We start from the raw sequence: 12,060 nt of genomic DNA, 5'->3' as shown, positions 1-12,060 counted from the left end.
ATTGATTATTTCACTGAATATGTTTTGCAATAAAATTAAGTTTCCTTTAAAAATAATTAATGGATCAAGTTCATCTTCTCCCCACTTGGTCCTAAGTAGTGTGTTTTTACCATTTGTAAGTCATGGAGTAGTCAAGAGAATGATAGCACGTAAGTCCCTTTGAGACCTGAAATTACTAATGCTCTTTAATAATCAGTAAAACTTGCACATATAATAATTAGAGGAGGGTAAAGAATTTATTCATTGTTTTAGTAAAGTTGATGAAAAAATTTAAAACCTAGCTTGGGTTTTACTTTACTACAAAAATTATTCATAACAAAGGAATGTAGTGACAACATTTAAATTAAGTTACAGTCTGCCATCTGCTTTCAAATGTTGGTTCTGGTATAGTTAATTGTTAATACACCTTTTCTGTAAAACGCTATCTTAAAATCTCACGCTGAAATCCTTCTGTGTGATTTGTTTTATTTTGTTTTGGTTGGTAAAGAGCTGTTTATTGGAAGTTGGTTCCATTTTATAAAAACACTGCTTGCGTTACGAAAAGCAGTCTTATTTTCCAAATGAAAAATGTTAAGCTTAAAGGGTCCGGAATCAATATCAAATGAGTCATAGAGTCATCACATTTTCAAACCAGAAGAGATCATCTATTGTATTTTACAAAATCTAAGACACCATCAGATGTATTTCAGTTTATGGACTTTGAAAATGTGTAGGGAGATGGGGAAGTGTGTGTCTCCCAAGGGAGAGAAGTACGGTGGTTCAACAGCATCGATTTAAAGACTCTGGAAATGGAGATTTCAGAGAGACTTAAGTTTCTTAAGTCCTTTGATTGCAGTTAAAGTATTTTTATTTAATACTAAACCACCATGCTTTGCCAAAAGTTTCATTAAGTCAAGGTATAATAATTATTTTTCATCTTTTGAAATTACTGTCAGTATTTGATGAAATGGGCAATGAAATGCTCATCATAATTATATAATGAGACTCTGTTCTGTATATATGTTGCCCAGCTAGCCTTGAACTCCTAGGCTCAATCCTCCTGCGTTACCCTCCAAAGTAGTACAGGTACAAACCACGGCACTCTGTTAGTTTTTTTTTTCCATATGTATGTGTGTGTATGTGTGTATATATATGATATATATGTATATGTGTGTGTATGTAAATCCCTGTTACATATATATACATATATATGTAACAAAAAAATTACATAGCTGATTTGACCCCAAACTGATATTAGGTGTAATGACCATTATTAAATGTTTATTTTTGTATTTTACACCTGCAATTCAGAAGGGTTTTGGTGAAATTATTTGGATGTCATGATGTTTGAACATGCCTTCTTTGTATTTTTTCTTAACATTTTTCTGTAGCAAGCAGAATTGAAAATTGTCTCATTGATTGTACAGGCGGCATTTCAAAAATCACTTGTATATAATTTCCTTATTGTGTAATTGGTGAGATTGTAATAAGAGTGAATAAAAGCACCAGAAAAAAAAAACTAAGGTCATTTACGAATTACCAGATAAACACAGGAACTAAGAAGAAATGGTGAAAAGTAGAGCCTCCCTGGATATGCAGAAGTGTTTTATAAAACTAGAATAGATGTTAGATCTTTAAAAACTTTGTTCTAGGCTGTAAGTAGTTGAGTTAGTAAGTATGATTTCTTAATACAAGCTAGGCTTGTTATTCTTCCTTCTGTTATGTACTAAAACTTTCTCTTTGGTGTTCTGATGAGATTTAATATTAACATAGAAGTTAATGCTTTTTAATAAGATAAAATTGTCTGTTAGTCTTTCCAATTAAAAGTTCATAGAATAATTGATATTCTTGGTGCTACTGTTCATTCACCATATCAAAGTGGTGCTTTTTTTTTTTTTTTTCCGAACCTCCCCGCCCCTCCCAGAGTGGTACTTTTCTGATGTTCCCCTATCCAGAATTAAACTGTTCAAATTATTATATTTCATTTTGATTATTTTAAATATGTTGTTTTAAATTATTTTAACTTAACAGTGTGATGCTATTAGTGTATTGGAGAAAGAACATGACTACAGAGATGAACATTTTGATTTTATTCAGTCACATATCCGGAAGTTTTGTTTACAGTGTATCCTTTTAAATGCGTTTATTGATTCAGTGTACAACCTTACCTGTTTTTGTTTTTTTTAAAGTTAAAATAATTAAATTGATGGACTTGAGAAATTCTGTAAACCTTTCTTCTTCTGCCTCTGGTTGGAAATTTTATTTTAGTTCCCAAGTTATTTATATTTGGATGTTTTGAGATAGAAAAGCAAATATTGAAGTATATTGCTTTGATTTGCTCTGTTTAAAGTATGCTTAAGAAAAACGATTATCAATTATATGTGGAAAAGTCTAGTCAGCTGTGGTTCTGAACACATCTGATTTAAAAACTGTATTTATTGGTTGTGGATGGCAGGGCAAGATCAATATTTTGGTTTTGTGTTTTCATGTTTAATTTGTTTAGTGTGTTATCTTCCCCACATACAGCCTAACAGTGGTTTCAAAATGTGGCTCTGCCTATCTAAGACTTAGTGGATTAGAATGTTCCAAATGAAGCTGGAGAATCTATAATTTAGAAACCTTCCTGGGAAATCTATCATAGAAAGTCTCATTAATCTAGATTGCAAGGATTAGGTGCGCCAGTGAGTAAAAATTACAGCTAAAAGAGGGAGAAAATGAAGGTTATAAGTGAATGCTTTTTAGAGACTTTACTATTGAGAACTTGGTTACACCTTGAATACTCTGAAGCGTAAACTCATCAGCCCTCTTAGATCAGATACTTTGCAGCTGTATTATCCAGCCAAAGCTTCTGAGTCTGAAAAGTAATGAAATGATATTAAGAATAAATAGGAATAAGTAATACACACGTTTATAATGTCTACAGTTTATAAGTCATTTTCATAGTGGGCATTTAATTTAAGGACCATTTATAGAAAGTCTGAATAAGATGACACTGAGAGTTTCCCTTTCCCGTTTCTCCTTAAGTTCTTTTTATGGGCATTTCTCTTCTCACGTCAACAAATGGCTGAGTTGGTTGAGTTAAAGGGCACTTGTCTACATAATGTCTTCAAAAAGAAAAAGTGCGAGTAATTGTAGTGTAGGTATCTATAGCCTTTTTTTGTTATCTTTGGAGATTAGAAAATTTGAGAATGAAAAACTCTTTAATCATTTATTTAATGCTGTATTTAAATGTAAATACAGAAATGTAATCAGAAAGGAAGCTTTCTACTAAAATAATTAGAGTCCATTAAAGCCATTAATTTTAAAAGAATACGAAATGGGAGAAGTCATCTCAAGATAATGAGGTATGTATTTATCAGTGACCGACAGTGAATTCAAAATCATCTTTATTTTATTAAATTTTTTCTGTTTGTGTTTTGTTTTTGAAAAGTAGTCTCGCTCTGTCACCCAGGCTGGAGTGCAATGGCGTGATCTCAGCTCACTGCAACCTCTGCCTCCCGGGTTCAAGCTATTCTCATGTCTTAGCCTCCCAAGTGAGTAGCTGGGATTACAGGTGCCTGCCACCACACCCAGCTAATTCATTTTTTTTTATTGTTGTTGTTGTTTTTTAAGATGGAGTTTTGTTCTTGTTGCCCAGGCTGGAGTGCAGTGGCACGATCTTGGCTCACCACAACCTCTGCCTCCCAGGTTCAAGTGATTCTTCTCTCTCAGCCTCTCGAGTTGTTGGGATTATAGGCATGTGCCACCATGCTAGATCAATTTTTCTTTTTGTATTTTTAGTAGAGACAGAGTTTCTCCACGTTGGTCAGGCTGGTCTTGAACTCCAGATTTCAGGTGATCCGCCGGTCTTGGCCTCTCAAAGTACTCGGATTATAGATGTGAGCCACTGTGCCTGGCAGCCTGGCTAATTTTTGTATTTTTGGAAGAGATGGGGTTTTGCCATGTTGGCCAGGCTGGTGTCGAACTCCTGACCTCAGGTACAGCCACCTCGGGCTCCCAAAGTACTTGGATTATAGGCATGAGCCACTGTGTCCAGCCTTTATTTTATTAAATTTTTAATTGCAATATAAGTTTTTCAGTTATCGAAATCATCCAGATTATCATAATTAGATTTGCATTGTGGGGAACATCATTAATGCAAAGTTCATGAAGTTAAACTTTTGCCTAAGTTTATGCTTATCTTTTACCTAAGTTTATGTTTGTCTTTACCATGTTAAGGTTTCATATCAAGGTAAGCTGTATTTAGCAATACTGCTTTTAGGTTCATAAACCTCAGTCACGTCCCAAAAGCTATGAGTATCCCAGTTAAGAAGTTAGACATACTCCCAGGATTTCCCCTTGGCCTAAGTCACCATCTCCCATGGAGGCACAGTGGCCAGTGCTAGAATGTGCGTGGTCATAGAATTTCTGATAGCCACTCTGAACACATCGTCTGTCTGTGGTCACATTGTCTATGGATGTCTTAATATTTTCTTCCACTGTGTCTTTTGGATAAAAGGTCAGTGTTAGGCTCTGCTTTAATACCTCTTCATGTGAGATTGTGTGATTTCAAGTTTTGTCATGAAATGTGCTTTTGCCTTAGGTTATTCCTGAAAGCCTCCTGATGGGTCCCTGCAGACTCACCTCTCGATAATGGGTCTTTTTTACCCTCTTCAGTGAGTCTCCTGAGCTTTATCCTGGAAGTTTTAATTCCTGGGTTTAGTAAAAACTACAAAGAGACTCTGTTACACACCATTTTTGTTGAAAAGGCAAACAAAACAGTTGTTGATAAATAATATCCCCTCCATGAATATTAGGAAAGTTAAAATCATAGAAATTGTCCTTTCATGTGCTTTAAATGTAGAAGTAGTAGTGGTGTCAGTATTTCTAGATTTACCTTTACTTCTTGGCTTAATGAGACTTCTACCTTCCTAAGTTAAATTGATTAAGTAAAAATTATTTCATCGTAGCCTATATAAAGGTGGGTACTTGTAACTATCGAAGTTTTTGATTACCATATAACATACCTTTGGAGTTATTTCTGAAAGTAAAATGCACATAGGTATAAATGTTAAGCTGAAAACATAGAATTTCATATTTGTCCATGACATTTGTCCAGAATTTTCTTTGACCATATTGTTCAGATGGTGCAGCACTTATTTACACTTCAGTAAAAGAGAACAAAAATATAGACTTAGTATATAAATACATCGTTCAGAAACTATATGGATTTCCCTATAAGATTCCTGCTGTTGTTGTGGAAAAGGATGCAGTATTTATGTAAGTTGACTCTTAAATATATAATTTTATCATGTATTATTGCTGCTATTTGATGGTGAATCTTTATTTTCGGTTTTGAGATAAGAACAATAAACCTTTCCATGATGAATAAGTGAGCATCTATCTGTTCCTAGATTGTTTTTTATGTATAACCTGTCTGGATTTATCTCTTGTTGCCTTTTTAGATTTACTGCTGGCCTGAGCCCTTTTTCAAAGGTTTTTGCTATTAGAGCTAAACTGTCTACTGGGTGCATATATTAGTGCATTGTATCTACTTATTCTTTAATTGATTATGATACATAAATGACCAAATTTCTGATCTGGACATGATGTTAAAAAGTTACGTGGCCAGGCACGATGGCTCACGCTTGTAATCCTGGCATTTTGGGAAGCCAAGGCGAGCGGATCACCTGAGGTCAAGAGCTCGAGAACAGCCTGGCCAACATGGCAAAACCTCCCTCTACTAAAAAATACAAAAATTAGCTGGGTGTGGTGGTGCATGCCTGTGGTCCCAGCTACTCTGGAGGCTGAGGCACGAGAATTACTTGAACCTGGGAGGCAGAGGTTGCAGTGAGCTGAAATTGCGCCACTGCACTCCAGCTGGGTGACAGAATGAGACTGTTTAAAAAAAAAAAAAAGTTACCTGAATAGTCCGTGTGCAGTGGCTCATGCCTAAAATCCCAGCACTTTAGAAGGCTGAGGTGGAAGGATTGCTTGAACTCAAGAGCCCAAGACTAGCCTGAGCAACATTATGAGACCTCATCTCTACCAAAAATTTAAAAATCAGCCAGGTATGGTGGTACAGACCTGTGGTTCCAGCTACTTGGGAGGCTGAGGTGTGAGGATCACTTGAGCCCGGAGACCAAGGCTATAATGAGCCATGGTTGAGCCACTGTACTCCAACCTGGGCAACAGAGCAAGACTCTGTCTCAAAAAAAAAAGGTACCTATATAAAATTGGGAGATAATAGTTATTGCCCCCTGCCTCGCAAGTTAACATTAATGACACTTTTAAGATAAGAATATTGGTAATTTTTTTTTTTGAGACAGGGTCTCACTTCCATCACCCATCCTACAGCTCAGTGACTTGATCTCAGCTCACTTTAGCCTCCACCTCCCAGGCTCAAGCAATTCTCCTGTCTCAGCTTCCCAAGTAGCTGGGACTACAGGTGCACGCCACCATGCACACCCAGCTAATTTTTTTTCTTTTGTATTTTTTATAGAGATGGAGCTTTGTCGTGGTGCCTGGGCTTTCATTTTAAGTAGAAATTAGTAAAATGTGACATCATAATAAAAAGCTAATTTGTTTTCCATAATTGTTCAGATTGGCTTCATAAAAATGTGTTCTTGGACTGAATCAACGAATGGCCGTACAAATGCTTAAGAACTTAACATATGTATTCCTTTCTAGTCCAGCAGGGTGGGATAATGATAAGAAAATAGGAATATTACATGAAAATTTTCAGACATTAAAAGCAGAAGATAATTTTGAAGACATCATAACTAAACCACCTGTTCGAAAGGTAACCATTTTAGTAAATAATCTCAGTAGATAGACTTTAGACTAAACTGAAGGGAAGTCTGTACTTTCAGATTGAAGGTACGAAGGCAAGGATGTCCTTTGCTATCTGGAGGGTTTCTAAGTATAATTTGGGCGTGTTTCTAATGTACAGTTTACATAAGGATTTGTTTTAGCAAAATATAAATCAGCTGTTCAGCTAATTAAATCTTAGCCCTTGGCATATTCATAATAGCACTTGTTAGTACATAGTGCCTTGGCAATCATAGATTGGCATGAGTGAACTCTTACAGAGTTTGAATAGGTAGAAGTTCTGAACTTTCCAACCTAGAACTTGGTTGAGAGCGAAGAAAACATTGCCAGAATAATTCTCATGGTTCTATCTATTGGGGCAGATCTTGGATCTTCCCTGCAGTTAGTTACCCACTTTAGCTTGCAGCTATCCAGGAACTTCCAATTTTCTATATACAGCTTTAGTCTTGACTATAACATATCAAACTATTAAATCAGGTCCCAGTAGATACACTGCTTTCCTATATCTTGATTTCATGGTAAGCAGTGTATAGTGTTCTATAGATAGAGATGTTTCTGAAGAGCTCTATAAAATGAGTATTTGCATAAATAAACTGAATATCCCTAATTTGAAAATCCAAAATGGTCAAAAATCTGAAACACTTTGAGTACCATCATGACTCTCAGAAGGAAATGCTTATTGAAACATTTTGGATTTTCAGCTTAAGGATGCTGAACTGATAGGTATTAATATAAATATTCAGCAGTCTGAAATACTTCCACTTCTGGTCCCAAGTATTTCGGCTGAAGGATACCTAACCTGTAGTACTTCTTACTGACTGACTTTAATCTTGATATATATGTCAAGAAAAAATAATTTTGATTTAACATATAAGACTTTAAGAATCTAAAGATTCATAACATAGAGCATCCATCTTCTGTTTGTGGGTTACTGTTAGTAATAAGAAAAGATCAAATGAAAAATCAATTGGTGTGATATTTGGTCTAGATGTCTATTAAAAGAAATGCATACATAAAAATAAAGTAGCAGTCTGGGCACAGTGGCTCAAGCCTGTAATCCCAGCACTTTGGGAGGCCGAGGCGGGTGGATCACGAGGTCAAGAGATCGAGACCATCCTGGTCAACGTGGTGAAACCCCATCTCTACTAAAAATACAAAAAATTAGCTGGGCATGGTGGCGCCTGCCTGTAATCCCAGCTACTCAAGAGGCTGAGGTGGGAGAATTGCTTGAACCCAGGAGGCGGAGGTTGCGGTGAGCCGAGATGGCGCCATTGCACTCCAGCCTGGGTAACGAGCGAAACTCCGTCTCAAAAAATAATAAATAAATAAATAAATAAAATAGCAAAAATATTTCCCATTCTTTTACCAACAGATACGCTTCTTTAAGTTGTCTTTTTCTTTTACTCATTCCACAAATATTTATTGAGCATCACTTTAGGCCCTATTTAGGTTCTAAGTGCTAAATGGGAAGGCGGGTGATATGTATAATAAACCAATACATAATCATCTGTCAAGTAGTGGTAAGTGCTACAGAAATAAAGCAGGGTGTAGGGAGAGTGAGTGAGAGGACTGGGCTGTGAGGAATGCTGTTTATAAACGATGTGGGAAGGCCTTTGATATAAGAGGAGAGAATGCTGAAGGCAGAAGAAACTAAAAGTGCGCATGCCCTGAGGTAGAAATGTAAGAGGAAGACAGGCAGGAAAGAGCTGTGAGGAAGGAGAGAGTGCTGGGAGATGAGAGGCAGAGTTCAGTTACTGTGGGTTTTTATCATTAGGCCACAGTAAGGACTTTTGGTTTCATTCTGAATTAGATGGAAAGCAATTGAGAGTTTGAGCAGAGGAGTGATATAATCTCTGATTGGGTGTGTGTTTTATAGCAAGACTAGAAGCAGGAGACTTTTGCAGTTCTTTTTTCCCAATTACTCAGCTTAGAGAAGAGCCATTATATTTTTATTTCAGAGAAGCAAGGGACAAGTTGCATGTCACTTAACTAGGATATTACTGGTCCTTTTAAAACACCCTAACTGCTGTTTAGCAAATTTATAAGCATTATTAATATGCTTGTGGCTCTAGGATTGTGCTGTTCAATACGGTAGCCACTTGCCTTATGTGGCTTTTAAATGTAAAATTAAATACAATTAAAAATTAAGTTCCTCTGTTACACTAGCCACATTTCAAGAGCTCAGTAGCCACTGGTGGCCAGTGACTGTCATATTGAACAGCACAGATACAGAACATTTCAAGAATTGTAGCTAGTTACTGAACAGCTCTGCTGGAGGTCTTGGGTAGTGCAGCTCACTTGTGCATATAAATATAGTATAGGAAATGTTCAAATTCTTGGACTGTTTTTTAATTAGTCTAATCTAGAGAATAAGTTATTAATGGCATTAGCATAATATATTAAACTTATGCATTGCTCATTTCAGTTTGTACATGAGAAAGAAATTATGGCAGAAGATGATCAAGTGTTTCTTATGAAGCTACAGGTATGAAATTATATCAGAAGCAGACTTAGTATGGTTAATGAGTAAACTGTTCTCGTGTGCATTTTCTTTAAAAATACACTGGTATATGCTGTGAATGTCTAAACTAGTACTCTTTTGGCTTTTTTTCAGTCCCTTTTAGCCAAGCAACCACCAACTGCAGCTGGAAGGCCTGTGGTCAGTATTACAAATCTTAACAAAATTGTTAAAATGCAGTACATATCGTTTTAGTTCTTTTTTCTTAATTATATACATATCTCATATGGGTGTGCTTTGGTGTAAACTTGAATTCAGAATTCTTCTCTAATTCGTGAGATTTTGCAAGTGTAAAGATCTGTTTGTAACGCTTGTTGTGTGTCAGCTCAGGCATTTATGTGTCATTTTACAAATCCTCACAACCGTCTTATGAGGCAGGACTATTACTAGCCCCATTTTGCAAATGAGGAAATGGGAGTCTTAGGGAGGACATTGTGGCTTGCCTGAGATTATAAAGCTAGTAGAATACAAGTCCAGATTGGAAACCAAATCTCACTCCCAGGCTTATACTCATAACTGTACATCATCACTCAATATGTTCTTTATTTTGTATGAAAGGGAAAATTAGTATTCTAAAATGTGATAGGCCTCTGGCATTCTCTAATAATGAGGACAGGATTGCTAACAGTTTTGTCAGTGGCTTGCAGTGTAAAAATACCAGTAGAGCAGTGAAAATTTCAGGTTTTTATAATTGCCTTTTCCTATTTTTACATAGGATGCCTCACCAAGAGTTCCAGGAGGCTCCCCTCGAACCCCAAATAGATCTGTGTCATCCAATGTTGCCAGCGTGTCACCCATCCCTGCTGGGTCAAAAAAAATTGATCCAAACATGAAAGGTACATCTCTTTCTAGGAGATAACCAGACAATACATTAGAAAGAATCTATCTAAAATTCCACCTTTTACCATAACTATTTTCAGTCTTGTGCAATACTTTCTAGGCTCTCTGTGGATATGTAATCTCATAGTTAACAAGATCGTAAACCATTTTACAGTGTATTTGTGATGTATTATCCTTTCCATGATAAAGGTGTTGTTATATATAATCACTTTCCTCGTAGATCATTGAAGAAAGTCATATTTATACTATAATAGGTCATCTGCAATTAACATAAAGAAAAAACTATATACATAATAGTTATTTCTGTAGGAATAATTGCCATAAATAGGATTAGTAGGTCAAAGAGTTTATGTTTTTATGCCTTTGATGATATTTTTTTCAAATGGATTATTCAACTTTGCATATCATCAACATTGAGTGTTAGAGTTTTGCTGTAGCCTAATTAATATGCTTTAAATACTACCTAATAAGAGTTATTTTCCCTAGTATTTTCCTTCTATTGTTTTCTCTTCTGTGAGTCGTTTATTGCTATCTTTCGCCCATTTATTTCTGGGGACTTCTACTGGTTTTCACATAGGATTCTGTAACTTTTCATAATATTTGAAGCAATTTCTCAACAATTCTCTTTTTGAATAATCCTTTTCAAATGGGAGACATATATTAGTATATAACATCTTTTTGTTTAAAATACCTTTGGCCTTTTAAAACTAACATTCTAATTTTTAAGTAATTATTTTACACTCTTAAAGTTTACTCATTTTGTTTTGTATATAAGTAGATTAGAGAAATTACTCAGCATCAAAAGATCAAACTAGACTTGAATTTGGAATATAAAACTCTTAAATTTTAAGTTTATTCATTTTCTATGTGTGATTACTCTAATAATAATTTATGGGAAAGTCTTATGTTTTGACTAAAGCATTTTGTTTTTTGTTTTTTATAGCTGGAGCTACAAGTGAAGGCGTCCTGGCAAATTTCTTCAACAGTTTATTGAGTAAAAAGACTGGCTCTCCAGGAGGCCCTGGTGTGAGTGGTGGTAGCCCTGCAGGTGGGGCTGGAGGTGGAAGCAGTTGTTTACCACCATCTGCCAAAAAGTCAGGTATACTTAATGGGAGCAAATAGCTTTTTAAAAATAACTGTTTTATTGAGATATAATGAAGTTAACTCATGTAAAGTATATAATTCTGTGGTTTTAGTATCTTTACAAAGTTGGATAGACCATCACTGTAATCTGATTTTAGAACATTTTTATCTCCCCAAAAGAAACCTTGAACCTTATCTTTTTCCTCTACAGATTTGCCTATCTGCACATTTCATGGAAATGGATTTATACAATGTATGGACTTTTTTTTTTTTTTTTTTTAATGACGAGGTTTCTCCATGTTGGTTGGGATGGTCTCAAACTCCCAACCTCAAGTGATCTGCCCGCCTCAGTCTCCCAAACTGCTGGGATTACAGGCATGAACCACCACCCCCAGCTCAATGTATGTCTTTAACAAATGTTTTTGAGGGTCATACATGTTGTAATATGTATCAATTCTTTATTTTTTTTTTTTGAGACAGAGTCTGGCTCCGTTGCTCAGGCTGGAGTGCAGTGGTGTGATCTCAGCCCACTGTAGCTTCTGCCTCTGGGGTTCAAGTGAGTCTCCTGTCTCAGCGGTTCAAGTGAGTCTCCTGTCTCAGCCTCCCAAGTAGCTGGGATTACAGGTACCCACTACCACGCCTGGCCAATTTTTGTAATTTTAGTGGAGATATTGTTTCACCATGTTGGCCAGGCTGGTCTTGAACCCCTGGCCTCAAGCGATCCACCCACCTTAGCCTCCCAAAGTGCTAGGACAACAGTCACGAGCCACCGTGCCCGGCCTACATTCCTTAATTGCTGAATAATATTTTATTATATGGCTAATACCACA

At 36.1% G+C, this 12,060-nt stretch overlaps 1 protein-coding gene across 1 annotated transcript in view; it reads left to right on the top strand.

Moving 5' to 3' along the window:
- DYNC1LI1 (dynein cytoplasmic 1 light intermediate chain 1) overlaps nucleotides 1-12,060 on the top strand; it is a 43,981-nt gene that overhangs the window by 30,073 nt on the left and 1,848 nt on the right. Inside the window, exons 6-12 of the mRNA XM_002759727.6 lie at nucleotides 2,011-2,104; nucleotides 5,103-5,238; nucleotides 6,649-6,760; nucleotides 9,215-9,274; nucleotides 9,404-9,448; nucleotides 10,023-10,143; nucleotides 11,091-11,246. Of these exons, the coding sequence (XP_002759773.1) occupies nucleotides 2,011-2,104; nucleotides 5,103-5,238; nucleotides 6,649-6,760; nucleotides 9,215-9,274; nucleotides 9,404-9,448; nucleotides 10,023-10,143; nucleotides 11,091-11,246 (724 nt within the window). The remainder of the gene's footprint in view (nucleotides 1-2,010; nucleotides 2,105-5,102; nucleotides 5,239-6,648; nucleotides 6,761-9,214; nucleotides 9,275-9,403; nucleotides 9,449-10,022; nucleotides 10,144-11,090; nucleotides 11,247-12,060) is intronic.

This window comes from Callithrix jacchus, chromosome 17, assembly GCF_049354715.1.
Source record: "Callithrix jacchus isolate 240 chromosome 17, calJac240_pri, whole genome shotgun sequence".
Classification (NCBI taxonomy): Eukaryota; Metazoa; Chordata; class Mammalia; order Primates; family Cebidae; genus Callithrix; species Callithrix jacchus.
Note: the sequence above shows the minus strand (reverse complement) of the source record. Positions and strands in the feature narration are given on the sequence as shown.